The 18,994-nt window shown below is 37.1% G+C and overlaps 1 protein-coding gene across 3 annotated transcripts; it reads left to right on the forward strand.

The window, feature by feature from the left end:
• The first annotated feature begins 1,869 nt into the window (after positions 1-1,869).
• Positions 1,870-17,168, forward strand: LOC131963088 (zinc finger protein 513-like). Of its 3 annotated transcripts, none has more exons than XM_059328225.1 (8): positions 1,870-1,992; positions 2,292-2,498; positions 4,902-5,024; positions 7,527-7,661; positions 7,923-8,008; positions 8,703-9,087; positions 11,249-11,442; positions 15,840-17,168. In XM_059328225.1, exons 2-8 carry the CDS (start codon positions 2,459-2,461, stop codon positions 16,428-16,430), a joined length of 1,554 nt encoding a protein of 517 aa, XP_059184208.1. In that variant the 5' UTR covers positions 1,870-1,992; positions 2,292-2,458; the 3' UTR covers positions 16,431-17,168. The 3 variants fall into 3 exon arrangements, with proteins under 3 accessions (XP_059184208.1, XP_059184210.1, XP_059184209.1); XM_059328227.1 differs by having other exon boundaries at positions 1,896-1,992; positions 2,254-2,498; XM_059328226.1 differs by lacking the exon at positions 1,870-1,992 and adding an exon at positions 2,020-2,154.
• Positions 17,169-18,994: the final 1,826 nt, after the last annotated feature.

Consider the following 18,994-nt stretch of genomic DNA (forward strand, 5'->3'; position numbering starts at 1 on the left):
ATAAAGTTTATTATTTGTTTAAATAGCACCAAAAGACAATTTGTAAAGCTTGAAATCACTTCTGTTTTTATAGCTGTAGCTTGTTTATGCCACATGTGGGGCATTTTCCACAAATCAAGGAAGTCAAATGGTATTTAAGCCTATTGGTTAACATTTTGATGTATATTTTAGCTAATCCTGTTTATTTTAATGTTTTAAAAATAGGACAGTACAGATTTGTCATGACTGTATATCTTTTAGAGTTACTCAGAAGGCAAATTTTCAATTTTCAATTCAGTAAATAATCACTTCGAGGCCTAAAAACTAAAAACAATGTAAGATTGAATGTAAAGCTACTACTTACTAGTTCAATGTTGAATCTTTACGGTGTGTTCAGACCGGACGCGTAGCGAATATTTCGCGCGACAAGATTACATACAAAGTCAATGCAAACACGCGAATAGACGCAAACGCGAATGTCGCGGCGCGAATTTTTTCGAATATTTACTTGCGCGAGTGATGCGAGTAAATTCAACTACTCGCGCGATCAACTCGCGCGAGTAACGCGACGCGAAAATTCGCTACGCGTCTGGTCTGAACACACGGTTAGACTGAAATTTGAGGGTATAATTGGCAATAAAATGTTACTGTTGCCCCATTAGACTTTTAAAACATATTTCACAAATCAGGTTAATACTTATTTAAAGTTTGATACTTTATTATTTTACTGTTTATTATCATGGAACCCGTTTGATGATGCAGATATGTTTCAGTCAGTGTCTGTAAATGTAGAAAATCTTTACTGAGAAACTGTAATATGACTAAAGTTAACGATTAATATAAATTACTTCATATATCCATAAAGTCCTATAATAAACACACAGATATTATAAACGATATATTTTAGTTACTGATGTAAGAGATAAATGCATGGTTGCCTAATACAGTATTTTATCTTGTTAATGTGAACATTCTAGTCAGATAATCATTAGTATATCATATTTATTATTGAAATAATTAAATGATCTTCGTGAGCTCATACAGATCTTTGTTTTGTGTGTGTTATTTCCAAGATTTCTCATGAAGCTATGTCAGTCTAAGCAATGTCTGTGAAGATTATAAGGACATACTTTATCAAACTAAATATATTTAGCTTTTATATGAATGAACAATATAGCCATAATGACGCACAATTATTATTTTTTTGTTAAAAATAATATTTTCTATATTTTTAAACATATTTTTGATTCACAAATTCATTACTGTAATGCGTCCAGATAAAAATGTCATGGTTTCCCCACACAAATATACAATAAATATTTAATAAACTCTATAAAAATAAATACACATTTGTTTAAAAATGTATAATTTTACAGAATACAATCAAACATAGTGGTTTTTAACAATGTATAAAGAACAAAATCTGAATGAAAATTGATGAGAAAAAATGGTGAAATGTTACGGTAATGATAGAATCGTTTGCATTAAAATATGTGTATATTTTAATAAAATACATTTTGGTGATACCAGCTACTTTTGAGCATATTTAAGTGCTTGCCAAAGAAAAAAAAACAAAAAACTTTTTAATTTTTTTATTTTTAAATGTGTTACGGTAATGAATTTTGCTCACAGTGTCTAAAAATGTCAGAAAATACCTTAATTTTTTTAAAATAGATTTTAAATTTCATATTAAACAGTGACTTTAGATTGTATATGTCATAACTTTATTTTCTTATTTTCGGTATATATTCATGAGGAAAAAATAAATCAAATAGCATACACAAGAACGCCATCATGTGGATTTTCGTAGAAATGAACAATGATAGTGTAGTTTAGGATTGGCCATAAGGACTACACATCCCATGCTCCTTTGCGCTTGCCATGACGTCACCCGGAGCCCGGACCCGGCGTACCTGTGTCAGCAGCGAGCGGCTGTGTTTGGCGACAAAAGACGAATTTTTAAACAATTAGCGTAATTTTGTCAGCAACTGTTATCTGCGGACTTCATCACAGGTGTGTTGACCAGCGAAGAAACGTTTACAAACGTAGATTTTATTCAGAGTTTGTAGTTTTAACGGTGTAATTCTTAATGTTGAAGTTTACTAGCTAGCTAGGTGGCTAACAAGATGGCTCCGTCTATATACTGCGGAACAACAACAAATAATGAGTCATAGTGTGAGTTTAAAGCGCTAGACATGTGTTTGGGTTGTTTGGGGTTATTTAGCGTCATAGAGCCGCAGAGTATGAATGTAGTTTGACATGTTTTAACTGCAGGAAGCTGTTCTTAAGCGGTGCTGGTGGCTCTGTTTCAGGAGCAGCTGGTTGTGATGACTCTGCTGCTGCTGTCCGCTGGAGGAAGAGGAAGAGGAAGCAGCTGATGATGATGATGATGACATGCAGTTAGCTGCCTGGCGGACAGACGGACGGACCGACTTGAGCCCACAAACCAGAGCAAGATCCGGGACGAGCCGAGGCGAGGATGCCGAGGAGGAAACAGTCCAACCCCCAGCCGGTTAAGTGTGAGTTTAACCCACTATATACCTTTGTTTACCTCTGTTTACCTGCTTTTACCTCTGTTTACCAGCTGTTTGAGTCTGTTTACCTCTGTTTGAGTCTGTTTACCTCTGTTTGAGTCTGTTTACCAACTGTTCGAGTCTGTTTGAGTCTGTTAACCAGCAGTTTGAGTCTGTTTACCTCTGTTAACCTCTGTTTGAGTCTGTCTGTTTGAGTCTGTTAACCAGCTGTTTGAGTCATTACCAGCTGTTTGAGTCTGTTTACCAGCTGTTTGAGTCTGTTTACCTCTGTTTGAGTCTGTTTACCAGCTGTTTGAGTCTGTTTAGCAGTTATTAAGTCTGTTTACCTCTGCTTGAGTCTTTTTGACCTCTTTTTGAGTTTGCTGGGGCCGCTGTTTGACTTCAGTTTGATTCTATTAGTCGAGGGGAGACGCTGCCGAGCCGCTCTAACATATTGACATTGCAGACTTCCTCATTGTCTGTCAGAGAGGAAGACTGCTGGAGACATGTTGTCCTCTGAGTAGATGTGTTTGTGTGTGTTATCTCATCCTGAATGTTTTGGCTCACTTGGTCTTCCTCCTCTCTGCTTCCTGTCTCCACTTCCTTTTCACAGGCCCACACCTGACCTCCTTCTTCCTCCTCTTCTCTTCTTCTCCTCTTTTCTTTCTGTCTTTCTGTTATTGCTCCCTGTTTGACTTCTTTATCTCTCTTTTTTACATGTGATTTTATACACATCACTGTTATCTCTGGTTTTAAGAAGAGGGACAACTCCATTGCTATTTGCAAAAACATGTGGGATGAGGATTGGAAGCGGAGGGAACACATCTGCAAGTTTTAACATAAGTTAGAAACAGAAGCATCTGTTGGGCTCATATATTTCAATAAGAGACGGGCACAACTAAATATTTGGCATTTTTGCTAGAAATCATGATGGAAATGATAAATCCAAACAGTTGCCGATTAATTTTCTTTCATACGACTAATAAATTAAATCACTATTCATTTCAGCTCTAGTCTTGACATGTGCAGTTTGGTGCTCACCATTAAATATTAAAATATAATCCTATTTTCATGCTGTAAATGTGCACATCTATTAGAAAATATTATGTTTACGGTAAAAGAAAGGATTGCGCGATGAAAATGAAATGAAAGCGCCACAGATCATCAGTCCTGTGTCCTGTCTCCGTTTCTTTCACCCTTCTTCCTTTTCCAGACTCAGTCAGCCTCATTCCTCCTCTGAACTTATCTCATCCTCCCTCATTTCCTCTTCTTCTTTTACTACTGTCTTCTCCTCAAGTTGCTCTCTCACTTCCTCTCTGTGGAGGACATAATCTGCCAAAATCAAAAATAAATAATAAATACATTTTCCCACTATTACAATTGAAAAAAAATATTCAGGTTGTATTAGTTTTTCCTCTTGATATGAGGCCTAATTTTGTATATTTGACTAAAATTGACCAATAATTATGAAAAAAATATCAAAATTATATATCAATGTCTTGGTCATGAGTTGCCTTAAAAGGTGGAAAAAAAGTTGTTAAATTTTTTCGACATGTCCTAAAACCAGTCTAATGTCATGGGGTCCTTTTTGACCTCTGAGGACCATGGGTGCTATAAAAATGTATAAAACATGTAAAAATGTATGAAGAAAGATGAAATTTATAAAGGATGCAGAGGGGAACATATGCTGAACATTTCAAGCAATTCTATGAAAATGATTTGGTCTAAAAGGACCCCAAGAGTACAGGAGGGTTAAAGAGTTAGATTAAATAAGCAAGGATAAACAAGTTAGTGTAGAAATAAATAATGTAAAAATAAATAAATACAAATGCATATTATATAAATGCAGTTAAATGTATAAAAAATGTAAATTGTGTAATCTAATTTAAAAAAAAGCTAATTAAAAGAAATATTTTATGCATATTGATACATTTAATGGCATGTGATTTAATTTATGAAGTCATTTATTTATTTTTTATTTGGCTCATTCTTCATTTTTAACTTCTGTTCTACATAACTCTTTTTTTTTTTATCTAAAAAAAGTAGAAATATTTTTTTAAGAGGCAAATACTGCCACACACTTCCAGAATTATTCCAAACTTAACTTTAATCTTAATATAAAACACAAGTGTATTAGTGTACAGTAATGGGATGTGAACTTTAAAAACATGTGTATTTATTCTTTAATTGAAACAACATATAAAGCTCCTGTTTGTTTTCATGGAAGTTACAATTTGTTCCATGTGTGTTCAGTGTCCTTATTTGCGACTTATATGAAGAAAAAAAACAAAAGTTTTTCTGGCTCTCACCCTGCTCCATATTTGGATTTCCTACTTGGATAAAACATTTGAAAGTATATCTTAATAGAATAATATGTAGTAATAAACCTTTTCATGTGTGTGTGTTCAGTGGAGTCGGAGGACGGCGCGGTGGCCTGTGATCCGGGCTGCCTGGTTCTTGAGAGCGACTTCCTGCTGAGCGGAGAGCTCGAGTTCGGAGACTCTGAGATCATGGGGCTGGATAGAGAGTCTGGTCAGTGACACACACACACACACACACACACACACACAAGATCAGGGATGGGCAACTGGAGGCCCCAGGGCCACATACAGCCCGCACCCTCACTTGAAGTGGCCCTCAGTACAACTACATGTTTTTGTGCATCAAATCTTAAAAGTGCTGTGTAAAAATGCACAAAATTACTTCTACTTGCAATCTGCTGTTTTTGGATATTTTTTATTTGCTTCAAACCTTTTGTATTCCTATTTATACTGTTATATATGAATTTGAGCATGAAAAATGTTTTGTGTCTTTTTTGTGTCTTTCTTAGTTATTTTGTGTCTCTTTTTTTTGGTCACTTTGTCTCTTTTTTTTTGGTAATTTTGTCTCCTTTTTTTTAGTCATTTTGTGTCTTTTTTGTCATTTTGTGTCATTTTTGCTCATTTTGTGTCTTTTTTTAGTCATTTTGCTTCTTTTTGTCTTTTTTTGGTCATTTTGTGTCCTTTTTTTGGTCATTTTGTGTCTTCTTTTGGTCATTTTGTGTCTTTTTTTGGCATTTTGTGTCCTTTTTGGTCATTTTGTTTCTTTTTGTGTCTTTTTTGGTCATTTTGTTTCTTTTTGTGTCTCTTTTTGGTCATTTTGTTTATTTTTGTGTCTTTTTTTTGGTCATTTTGTGTCTTTTTGTATCTTTTTTTGTGGTCATTTTTATGTCTTTTTTTTGGTCCTTTAGTCCAACATAAAATGTGATTTTAAATCTTTTTTTCTTATCTTAAAAGTGAAGTGTAAAAATGCACAAAGTTACTTCTTGCAATTAATGTTGGTCTGCTGTTCTTGCACTGAAAAAAAAGAAATAACAGTAAGTGGTTATTTTTTATTGTCTTCAAACCTTTTATATTCCTATTTATACTGTTATACATGCATTTGAGCATGAAATGTGTTAAGTTACTGCACTGTAAACATATTTAAAATTGCATTTTCATCATATCTGGTTTAGTACACGGTCCTATATGTGGCCCTGTGGTAGTGTCCATGAAAAATTGTGGCCCCCTGCAGCATTTAAGTTGCCCATCCCTGCACTAGATCATACGCGAGTTTGTGGATTACTAAGCCTACAACTAACGACTATTTTGACAGTGAAATAGGCATTGATTATTGAAAGCTGGTTAATCAGAGCTGTCTACTTACTTTATATTACAGCTTGATTTATCCACACCTTAAATACTGCAACATTGTTTGGGCCAGTACATGTGCCTCCAACCTCTACACTATTTATCTCGTTCAGAAAAGATTTGTTAGAAATGCCACATTTTCAAAACTCAAGATGATGACAATCTTTCAGATCAATATATACAAAATATGCATTTTTATCTTTAAGTATATGTATATTCCATTCCTAAACCGTTCAGTGAATATTTCCATGTCAACCCACAATTACATAAGTACAATACTAGACAATTAACAAGACTAGTCTTTGGCAATTTTCCTTAAAATACAGAGGATCAATACTCTGGAATGATCAGTTTAATAGTTCCATCCAGTTTTCCTCTCTGAATGCACACAAGAGCAGTTTAGTGGCTCTGATGCTCGGGTCACTAAGTACACACACACACAGACACACACACATTTCTACACTTTTGTTTTACTTTACTTTTAATATTATTATAATTTTGCCACATTTTTATGTGTCATTATTATTATTATTTTTTATTTCATAATTACTTGTTTTTAATTTAACTTGTGAATTTTAATATAGGTAGAGGCCTGTATAAGCCCTTTTTGGTTTCTTGTCACTACCTTACACCTTCCTTTTGTTGTTCTCTCTTTAAACTTGTGTTTTGTCTTATTATTTGTGCAAAATAAAAAAACTTAAAACGATTAGGGGACTAATCACATAATTAACTGGCTCTTATTTAGCAATCAAGCTTTTAAATTTTGTTGAAACTTCTTTTAAGCATGTGCTAACTAACAATCAAGACAACATATATGACTTCTTCATTCAAAAATATGTTTTATTAAACTGCTGAGGAGTGCAGGATTAAATGCTTTTAACAGGATTTGGTTAGTGCATATATGCATGTGTATACGCAAATTGTCAAAGTAGAAAGTGCACTTAATATGATAAGGACAGTAATATAAAATGTATAAATGTATTGCATTATAATATAAAAGTATAAAGAAACACAGAGTGTTATATCATGTAATATATGTTCTGTGGTCTGATGTAAACAAAGAGTGCAAGAAAAAACAGTGAAATGACATGGCGACATGATTAGTGATGCAGAATAAATTGATTTTGGTGAAATATTCCAATTTTTTTGCTTCGTTTTGGCTACTTTTTTTCTCAGAGACTTTCATGCAAATGCTTTGTTTTTGGACACTGTTTAAATGAGAAATGTCTCACAAGTTGTTTTGTAATTGGCCGGGCTTCATCCTGACGTCACTAAGCAGAACGTGTTTAAGGATTACAGTCTTCATGAAAAATTCTCTCAATTTGTGAATTTTCTGAACATCTCCTGTTCTTCTGTCCTCCTTCAGGTATGACGGTGTTCTCCCTGAGTGTGGAGGACGACCCGTCAGCTCCTACAGACTCCACATTCCCAGCCTTCCTCACCTGTAAAGGATGTGGTCAGCTGCTGGGGGACACTCCTCTGGGGGCAGGGTTAGATCTTGGTAAAATCTTCTCTCTGCTTTTAAACTTCAAAAAGAAAGCCACCTTGATTTTAAAAAAAGTCCAATGTTTTCATATCGGAAAATCGGCTGATGGATAAACCTTTCGATCTTCTATCTTTTTGCTGCTGTAAACAACTTTGACAATTTTATTAATTTTACTCAACAACAATGCAGTCCCACATCCTGTACTGTGGTTTAAAAAAAGATACTGTTGACACTTGATGGTCTTCTTATATAAAATGTGATTTATTTTTGCTGCAGGTGTGGGCCTGGACCTAGGGGCGGAGCTTTACTGTCTCACCTGTGAGGAAGGCCTCCAGCATGAAGCCTCGGTGGACTTGTCTCAGGTAGGGAGCATTCTCCTGACGTTTAATCATTCATCTCTCTGCCCTTATCTGAGAGCTATTAGAATAACTGTGGAGGTCATCTGTGCAAATTAGCCAAGCCAAGAGTTTAGGCTTTCAGATGGTTTTTATTCATGTCTTTCATGTCTATGCTACTGAACTCATAGCGATCCTCTGTCCTGTCCAAAGTTATGATAGTTAACGAAAAGTAACAAAATAACAAAAACAAGAACTGAAAAAAATTTTTCCTTAACTGAAATAAAAATAAAAACGAGAATTTTTTTAAAAACGATAACTAACTGAAACTGTACTTTTTGGTTACAAAACAAACAAACAAAAATTAAAGTGGAAATGTTCTTCGTTTTCGTCTTTGTCAAATTCTTTCATACGTAAACCTTTTTGGTTGATATGAAATCTATTTCATCTATGAGTTAATAAACTTATTGGGGCTGAGATGGATCAGTCAATTGTGACTTTATTGAATCTCCCACTAAACAAATACCCCATTACAAAAAACTAAAACTAACACTAAAACTAATAAAAACTAAACTAAAACTAAGCATTTCCAAAAAATAAAAACTAATTAAAACTAGCAAACTCACTCTAAAAACTCATTAAAACTAACTAAAACTTGACAACGAAATTAAAACTAAAACTAATGAAAAATCCAAAACTATTATAACCTTGGTGCCGTCAGGTGGAGGGCTCGCTGGAGGCAGCTGACTCTGACGGGAAGAGGAGAGGTAAGACTGGCGGAGCGAAGCTGTACTCCTGCTCGCTGTGCACCTTCACCTCGCGTTACTCAAACCACCTAAAGCGCCACATGAGGACCCACGACGGCCAGAAGCCGTACCGCTGCCCTGTCTGCCCCTACGCCTCCACCCAGCTCGTCAACCTGCAGCGCCACGCCCGCACCCACACCGGGGAGAAGCCCTACCGCTGCCACCAGTGCAGCTACGCCTGCAGCTCTCTTGGCAACCTGCGAAGGCACCAGCGCATGCACGTGCAGGAGAGGCCACAGAGACGGGAGAAGGAGAAACGCAGAGGGAGGAGGAAAAAGGCAAACGCTGACACTGAAGAAGGTAACACACACTCTGAAACACCTGTACTGCTGAGGATTAGCCTCATTTTTGATCATTCAGTAGATTCTCAGATTCACAACATTATTTTCTTTTTACAAAAGTCACTCTTTAGTGTGAGTTCAGTGCAGACAGACAAACCCTGGAGATGCAAAGATTAATCATTCATTAGTTTCAACTATTCACTGAATCAGCAACTATTTTTACAATCCAATCAAATAAAAATTGTAATACATTTAAAAATAAACTACCAAATGTAAAAGAAAAGAGTATTCACCAGGGATACATTTTCAAAGAACCTTTAACTCTACTTGTCGGCCGCCTGCAGGACTAGTAGCTCCTGTGTTCACTGGAATTTGGGGGCATACAGATGAGTAAAATTAGTTTATACTGTGATGTCGAAAAAAAACAGCATCCGACCTGCTTTACCTGCTTAAATTTAATCTTTATGCCCCCCGGAGAATTCGTTTTTTTTTTTTTTTTAAAAAGCCCAAATTTGGTCCCTCTCACACATTCTAATGCCACTTGTCAATCTTATACACTGGTCTTAATGATTGCATATATATATACAATAAGGCTTGTTTTATGTTTTATTTATGGCATCTTATTTTGACAGTCTTCTTGTAAATTCTATGGTGGATTTTGATAACACACTGTGCTCTTCTGAAAGCTGCATGTGTTTAGCGACAGGAAATATTTCAGATCGTTATTCACAGTTAAGCTTTTTGTGATTAAAGCAACATTAATTGTAAGCTAATGTTAGCTCGCGGCTACCAAACGGCGTATGCAGCAGTGTGTTTGGACCTCGCTAAACCAGCTCGGTAAATTCAGTGTGTGTGTAAGTGTGTGAATGTGCGCACATGTCTCGGAATATGCGACGGATTAAACACGGGAGACGCAACTGTGGCCGCCATCGCTTACTGTGCACAACGTCAGCACCTGATCATAAACAAAGCCCCCCTAAAATAATGGTAGAGGAAACACTGTAAATAAATGCAAAAAATTAAACTGAAATTCTATATATACACTTTTTTGAAATTAATTATTAAGGTATTTCTATCTTTATTTTTGTATACATTTTCATTTATTTCATAAGTTATCTCAACATATATTTTTAAATTTCTACATGTATAATATATATATATTTATTTACAAATGTATTTATTTATTTTATATATTATATATTCCCAATGTCACTCTGAAGCACAATTGTTGGGACAAAGTCTTGCAGAAATAAATACATGTGGAAATAAATACTTTTAAAAAAAGAAAATGCTTAATGAATAAAAAAAAAGTATAAATAAATATATACATGTGGAAATGTTAAATAAATTTGAAAATAACTAACTAACTAACTAAATATATAATATAGAATTACATTCATAAGTAAATACAGAAATACCTAAATAAATAATAAAATAAATGTAAAAATATAGAATTTCCATTTGTTTTTGCATTTATTTATATATTTTTTATTACATTTTTTACATGTATTAATACTTCTGTCATTTTTCGTCCTTCATAGGAGTATACAAAAAACCTCATTTATTGAATTGGCTGAAAATATTCTTTGTTGCTTTGTTTGAAAGAAGACAATTATTTTGTTTTTAAAGTGTTGTTTGCACCTTGTGACTTCAGATAAGTTTGGAAAGATAACTGTGGTGTTAAAATCTAAATGTTGGGTCCCTCTAGACTGCAGGAGGACTTTTCCTTTGGAAGAACTGAGCAGAAAAGAGGAACTAAGAATTGAAACTGAAAGATTGAGGTTTAGAAAATGAGGAAGAAAAGCTTTGCTTGGTTGACTGATTATCACCCTGTAACTGACCTCTGCTGAATTCAAGTGCATCAGAAAACATTCTTACATATTTTATCTTAATTATTTTATTAGCAAATAATAATGTAGAGAAACTGTGATTCACCAACAGCAGGAAAGTCAAACCACCACAGAAAATGAGAACCAGGAGGGATTTTTAAAAATATGAAAGGAAGAAGTAAAAAGAGGAAGTCTGAGCTTGAGGTGGTTGATAAGTTTCTTATTCTGAGTAAAAAGTTTTGGGCTTTTCTCTGAGGGTTTCTAATCTTTTCCATGGTTCAATGAAAGAATATGCAAAGTGGAGTTCCAGAGTTCGATCAGTTGATTGTTCTCTCTGTGTTGTTCCTGCAGTGGTGTCAGACCTGACCCTGAGAGTGTCCCAGGACTCGGGGTACCTCCAGACGCTGGGCGGCCTAGGCTCTCCCTCCGCCCCGCTCCCTGTTCTCCTCTTCCCCCTGTGCTGCCGGGTGTGTGGCCTCACCCTGGAGGAGGCCGACCTGGAGGGAGACAAGGCCGAGGGGGAGGGGGACGGCGACGGAGGACAGGTACGTCCTCTAAAAACTGTCTAGCCCAATTTCAAGAAGTGAATTAGCCTGGGTACACCCATACTGCCTTGCACGCTCGATGTCATTTTGAACCTGGAGGCGGTCTGGCAACTACGGCCGTTTCTTAGCCCTGTTTTAGGGATCCAATCACAGAGCGGGGAGGGACAGTAAGAAGACTACGCGTACTACTCAACAGACGGAAGCTTATAGTTTTGTAGTTTTCTTATGGATCCAACATGGCTGCAGCAGACGCAAAGCTCTCTTTAGCTGTAGACGGCGTTTTAAATAGTTTAAAGCGAAAGTTGATTTTAAAAGAAGAGCAACGTTTGACTTTAAACTCCTGTTTCACCACCAAAAAGGATGTTTTAGCCTTGTTTCAGACAGGATTTGGCAAAAGCCTAATCTACCAACTAGCCCCGCTACCGCTCACTGCTGTAACGCCGGTGATCTCGCTACGAGCCAGGGGACAGCGGAGCCGCCCAGAGACCCCCAGCAGCTCGTCTATTGCCCATAAAATCAGTGGATGTGTGTGGCTGAATGACATGAGGGGGAATAAGGCGTAAAAATAAATAATCTTGCAGAAATATGGAAGAATTATCCTATCTTTATTCAAGAGCGTAGATTTTCAGTTTGAGAGCATAATTTGTCTTTCTCATGCTCAGATTTGTTCTCCTCATGCTCACATTTTGCGCTCGCACACAGATTTCTGCTGCTTTCTTTCAAAATGTATGCGTGCACTTAAAAATCACATGCTTGTGCTCACATTTCTTCTGCTTGGACACAAACATTTCGCTCGCACTCAAATATGTCCTGTGCTCGCTCAAATCTAAAGTCTACGCGCTCAGATCTCAACTCTGCGCTCTCAAAACTTTTGTGCTCGGACTCAGAACACGCACGTCCTCTCAGGTTGAGGTGTCTGCTCAGACTGAACGATGTCCCGCCCTGCGCTTAAACTAGTGTGTTTCACCAGCCAATAGGGAGACAGCTAGATTGTGGCCCGTCTTAGGTGCGTTGCCTCGCCTTTTTGAGCGCTCCGTCGGGGCGGGTATATGGTCTGTTTGTAAAACTGCTTCTCTCTTAAAATACACCAATTGACCATATTAGCCAGCTATTTGAATCGTCACCTATTTAAGACGCAGCATATTTATGTAGAATTAATCTTAAGTAGTCCTAAAAGGAGTTATCGTAGTTTAGATTATATATATTTTTTTTTTAAATTATTATTTATATATATATATTTATTGTTTTTTATTTTTCACCTGTTCAGTGGTGTCACGATAGTCCAGTGGTGAAGGACGCTACCATCTGTTGCATTTTAAACCATGGGACGCCGGTTCGCATCCCGTCAGCTGCACTCTTGCTGCATGTCTTATTATGATTTACATTTTTAATTGATAAATTAATGTAACAGTAATACAATCCGTGTAACCAGCTGCTTCTCTTATTGAAACGTTTAACAAGAGATGATGGGTAAATAGACTTGGCTACGTGATTTAAAAAAGTATAATGAAAAATACGCAAATTTTTCCTGGTCAAAGCCAGGGGGCGCGTAATTAGGCTAATGTTGGTAATACTTTCACTTTCACAAGAAGAAGACTTTGAGCAGGATTCGGAGCGCGGCAGCGAATGAATGGGAGACGAGATGTATGGCCAAAGACCTCAAGTAAGTTCATTGCTAAATGTTGCTACAACTCAAAACACATCGACCATATACAGTAGTTTCAATTTCAATTTCAATAGTTTCAACAGTACCGTAATCATTTTGACACTCGTACTTATCAACATATAGAGCGGGCCTTCATTGTAACATGTACAACGAAAGTACAATAATTGGCAACGTATGATCGTACCAGCGGCAGGTCGGCACACATAATGATGCGCGAGCTGAAGGAAATCCCCGCTGACGTCACTTCATTCATAATGAGTTGCTGTCCCTAGTGCCGCCAAAGGCCCGCTATATATGTTGATAAGTACGAGTGTTTTGAGTTGTAGCAACATTTAGCAATGAACTTACTTGAGGTCTTTGGCCATCCATCTGTCTCTCATTCATTCGCTGCCGCGCTCCGAATCCTGCTCAAAGTCTTCTTCTTGTGAAAGTGAAAGTATTACCAACATTAGCCTAATTACGCGCTCCCTGGCTTTGACCAGGGAGCAATATGGTCAATTGGTGTATTTTAAGAGAGAAGCAGTTTTACAAACAGACCATATACCCGCCCCGACGGAGCGCTCAAAAAGGCGAGGCAACGCACCTAAGACGGGGTCACAATCTAGCTGTCTCCCTATTGGCTGGTGAAACACACTAGTTTAAGCGCAGGGCGGGACATCGTTCAGTCTGAGCAGACACCTCAACCTGAGAGGACGTGCGTGTTCTGAGTCCGAGCACAAAAGTTTTGAGAGCGCAGAGTTGAGATCTGAGCGCGTAGACTTTAGATTTGAGTGCGCACAGGACATATTTGAGTGCGAGCGAAATGTTTGTGTCCAAGCAGAAGAAATGTGAGCACAAGCATGTGATTTTTAAGTGCACGCATACATTTTGAAAGAAAGCAGCAGAAATCTGAGTGCGAGCGCAAAATGTGAGCATGAGGAGAACAAATCTGAGCATGAGAAAGACAAATTATGCTCTCAAACTGAAAATCTACGCTCTTGAATAAAGATAGGATAATTCTTCCATACAGAAAGCGAGAACTGGAGAAGCAAAGCAGCAAGCAACACTCTCTCACAGACACAGACACAGACACACACACACACACACACACACACACACACACACACACACACCAACACTGCCGGTAGACTGTGAGCAGCCAGAGCCAGAACATGCTGCAGAAAAACGTTGCAGAAGCAGAATTGAGCATTTTAGTCTCAAAGTAGAGATGGGCTAGCCTGGCTATGTAAACATCAATTTCTGTCGCTCTAAATACGTCATCTGGTATAACTGATACGATCGGCTAAGAGCTACCTACAGACGCTTTTGATAGACATTCATAGCGCCCAATAAACGGCTCTGGCGGATCGTAAACCACACCTCCTCTACGGAGAAATGAATGGCTGGTTTCCAGACCAATCTCATTTGTGATTAGTCTGTCGTTAGCCAGGCTGGAAGTGAATGACAAGTGAACCCCAAATAGCAGCATCACTGTGTTTTGTTTTTTTTGTGCAGAATTTAATGTTTTTTTTTACAGGATAGGGAGATGCTGGTGAATGCTGTTCTTAAATCCACTAACACCGTCATTCATATTCCTTTTTTTACTTTTATTTTTGTCCTGTGGACCTAAAGTTAGTATTTTTTTGTGGATTTTCAAAAGGAAAGTGTCTCATCATTAAGAAAGTTTTAGGCCCCGTTTACACGAGGATGCTTGCGGGTAAAACTACAAAATATTTTATCGTTAGTGCCTTTCGTTTAGATGGTGACGGCGTTTTTGGGGCTTAAAAACGCAAAAATCTGAAACCACATACATGTGCCAGTACAGGGAAATAAACATATGGGATTATTGCCATGCGTGGGACCTTTAAGCTGCTCTGGCAGCTCTAATAAACTTAAAAACTTAAACTTAAACTTACTAAACAGGAGTCTTTCCACCAAATGTACAGGATATGTACAGATAGTATTAGTGAACAGAGAAGGATCTGTAATTACCTCTATCACATTTTGGATGCACCAATTGGTCGGAGGCGAGCCAGACGGCTTTGGACGAGACCTGGGAGATCTAGTGGATGGTAGAGAACTTTGTTGAAGGAGTAGCTGATGAAAATGCGTGGCGTGAAAACTTCCCCATGCCCAAAGTTGCTCTTATCGCTTTAAGTGATGTCGCCTGGCATGCATACACAATCCAGTTCCACACACTTTAGCTTCACCGTATGCAGCAGATCTCCTCCTGAAAACGCTCGTCTAAACGCAGAATAAAAAGCAGGGTTTGTACCGGTGCTTCAAATCCTTGAAAATGCTTAAATGTAAATGTATTTCGAAGGTTTAAAAAGGATTTTGGATAAAGTGCTTGTAAATGGTTGAAATTCTTACTGTATTTCTCTTGCAATCTGACTATATCCATCTATAGACGATAGATAATCACAGTTCAATGTAAAAATAATGAGTAGCCTATCTGAAATGAAGAGCGTTCCTCTTAAAAGTGTAACAGCATCGCTGTTGGTATGGTTCAGTGAAATCTCCCCTTTTTAGTATGCAAGTACTCATCTAAAACATACAATTTACAATCTGTGTAAGACTGGAAAAGCTTGGAAATTGACCTGGAAAGTCCTTGAAAAATGCTTGAATTTGACCACTGCAAAAGTGTACGAATCCTGAAAAAGTGAAGACGCGTCTTCTGTTCAGAGCGTCATCATGTAAACGTAGCCTGAATCTGACGTGTTCCTTTGTCCGTCTGTTTTTTTCCTTGCAGGTTTGTCGTCGTTGCTCTCTGGACCTGCCGTCCAAAGACGGGTCAGGGTCTCGGGGGTCACGGCGGGGTCAGCGTGGCACGAAGCTGTACCACTGCCCTCACTGCCCCTTCCTGTCCCATTACCCCAACCACCTGGCCCGCCACGCCCACACGCACTCTGAGGAGAAGCCGCACCGCTGCCCGCACTGCCCCTACACCTCTTCTCACCTCGACAACCTCAAGCGGCACCTGCGTGTGCACACTGGCGAGAAGCCCTACCAGTGCCCGTCCTGCAGCTACGCCTGCGGGAACCTCGCCAACCTGCGGCGCCACGAGCGCATCCATTCGGGCGCCAAGCCGTTCCACTGCGGCGTGTGCGGCTACTCCTGCAACCAGAGCATGAACCTGAAGAGGCACATGCTGCGGCACACAGGCGAGAAGCCGTACGCCTGCGCCGAGTGCACCTACACCACCGGCCACTGGGACAACTATAAACGCCACCAGAGGAAACACGGCCACAACACGGACAGCTGGGACAAGCACGCCACGCACGCCAACGGCCTCCGCTGGGGCCCAGACGCTCAGGAGAGCCAGGGACAGGAGCACAGCTAGTGTGTGTGTGTGTGTGTGTGTGTGTGTGTGTGTGTGTGTGTGTGTGTGTGTGTGTGTGTGTGTGTGTGTGTGTGTGTGTGTGTGTGTGTGTGTGTGTGTGTGTGTGTGTGTGTGTGTGTGTGTGTGTGTGTGTGTGTGTGTGTGTGTGTGTGTGTGTGTGTGTGTGTGTGTGTGTGTGTGTGTGTGCGCTACACTGGTGAAGTTAAACTCAGGTGCCTTTGACAGACTGAACGACTGTATTGCTGCACTGACTTTATAAAGGGGCATTAATGTGTGTGTGTTCACACACTCCTGAGCGACCGGAATGAGACTTTTTCTAGCATGTGTGTCATTAATCGGAATCTGCTGAAGTGAAAAGTTTATTTTTTTTCTCTCCCGCTACAGAAAATCTATATTTTTTATCTCTCCAGCTTTAAGTTGATTCAGTGAATGTGTTTTCAGCGGGCTTCCCTGTGCAAAATCAGGATCACTGTCTGTAAAATTAACGACAGTTAGAAAGAAAAGAAATCAAATCTTGAACAAATATTTACTCCAGGAACAGTAACGCTGACACCATAAATACGTTAGAATAGATCAAAAAATGGAAGTTCAGTCTGATCATGATGTAAGTGGTTGTTTTAAGATTTAAAAAAGCATTAAAAAGGGTGATTCATTTAAAGAAATTTGGAAAAATGTTTTCCTTGCTGTGAAATGTTCTGAGACAAGTGAGATATTGAGAATAAAGTCATAATCTTTTGACCTTTTCATCTATATGATTTAATTCCATCATGCTTGTTTTTTACTGAAAATGACATTTATTTCTCTTTTTTTCAGGTAAAATATGACTATTTCCTGAACATGCTGCCATTTTTTCACATTAAATTCAATTATTATATTCATTTCATGGATTTAAGTTAAAATTATGACTTAAGTTCCATCTAATTTTTTTTTCATAGTTTACTTTACTATATATGTTAAGAAAAAAAAACATAAATCATAACACCTTTTTATCCTAATAACATGCCATTTTGTTTTGTTTGCCTTTAATTTATTCTCATACATCAGGGATTTTTTTCACCTATAATTGCTGCTTTATTCTTATGGTATGGATTTTTATTTCACTTAAAATTATGACTTTATTGTCAATGCTAATGGTAATTTTACTTAAAATTGTTATTGTGGTTTTTTTTCTTCATAAATGTAATTTTTATTCTCATTAAATCAGGGACTGTATTCATTTTTTTGCTTAAAATGGTGAATATATTCTTGTAACATTTTGGATTTTTTTTTTTTTTTAACTAAAATGTTTTATTAAAAACAACATTTTGATAGCGTCATAATATAGATGACATGTTTTTTCACCACCAAAATTTATGACATTATTCTCACAACATTGACTTCTTTCTGACTTTAATCTCATAATATTATGATATCATGATTTATTTTTCTCTGAAACTTTATTACCCATACATGATGCAATTTCTTTCACTTAAAATTATGAATTTATTCTCATAAGATCACAGAATTCTTTTCAGTTATAATTAGCGCTTTATTCTCAGGATATGTTTTTTTATTTCACTTCAAATCATCAAAACACAATGTTCATGAGCATAAAGTCACAATTATTTTTATTTTTATTTTTTTTTTGCTTAAATATATGACTATTCTAATAACTCAGGGATTTTTCATAAAAAAATGATTTTATTGCAATGCCATGATGGGTTTTTTTTTCACTTTAACCCTTTGATGCACAACATGGGTTTAAAATGACCCGGCTGAGTTTTTACTTTCTATGTCTTTGCAATAAATTAATGTCATCATTCAGTATTTCAGGTTTTCATCAATCAATGTGTTATGATTATCATACATCCTAATTTTTTGTTTTTATTTCTTATTTTTTTAATAAAAACCCTTTTTGTGTCACTGCTTCTAATGCACATGGGTCAAAAATGTCATTATGGGGTATTGTGTGTATAATTTTAAGGAAAAATAATAAAAATAATTTAAATTAATTATAGAATAAGGCTGTAATATAACAATGTTATGGTACAAAATGTGTGTCTTTTTGGTCATTGTTGTGTTTTTGTGCCTTTTTTTGATCATTTTGTGTCTTGTGTCTTTTTTTAGTCATTTTGTGTCTTTTTTTTGTGCCTTTTTGTGTCTTTTTATAGTTATTTTGTGTCTTGTTTTTTTGGTCATTTTGTGTATTTTTTTGGTCATTTTGTGTATTTTTTAGTCATTTTGTGTCTTTCTGTCATTTTGTGTCTTTTTTTAGTCATTGTGTTTCTTTTTTTTGGTCATTTTGTGTCTTTAATTGGTCATTTTGTCTTTTAGTCGTTTTGTGTCTTTTTTTAGTCATTTTGTGTCTTTTTATGTCTTTTTTTAGTCATTTTGTGTCTTTTAGTCATTTTGTGTCTTTATGTCTTTAGTCATTTTGTGTCTTTTTTGTCATTTTGTTTCTTTTTTTGGTCATTTTGTGTCCTTTTTAGTCATTTTGTGTCTATTTTTGGTCATTTTGTGTTTAATTTTGGAATAAGGCTGTAACATAACAAAATGTGGAAAAAGTGAAGCGTTGTGAATACCTT

This window comes from Centropristis striata, chromosome 24, assembly GCF_030273125.1.
Source record: "Centropristis striata isolate RG_2023a ecotype Rhode Island chromosome 24, C.striata_1.0, whole genome shotgun sequence".
Classification (NCBI taxonomy): domain Eukaryota; kingdom Metazoa; phylum Chordata; class Actinopteri; order Perciformes; family Serranidae; genus Centropristis; species Centropristis striata.

Bases quoted from the DNA above. Each gene is read 5' to 3' on its own strand.
- LOC131963088 (XM_059328225.1), top strand. From the start codon at position 2,459: ATGCCGAGGAGGAAACAGTCCAACCCCCAGCCGGTTAAGT. The intron at 5,025-7,526 runs GTCAGTGACACA...GTCCTCCTTCAG, and splicing joins GGGGCTGGATAGAGAGTCTG to GTATGACGGTGTTCTCCCTG. The intron at 11,443-15,839 runs GTACGTCCTCTA...TTTTCCTTGCAG, and splicing joins GGGACGGCGACGGAGGACAG to GTTTGTCGTCGTTGCTCTCT.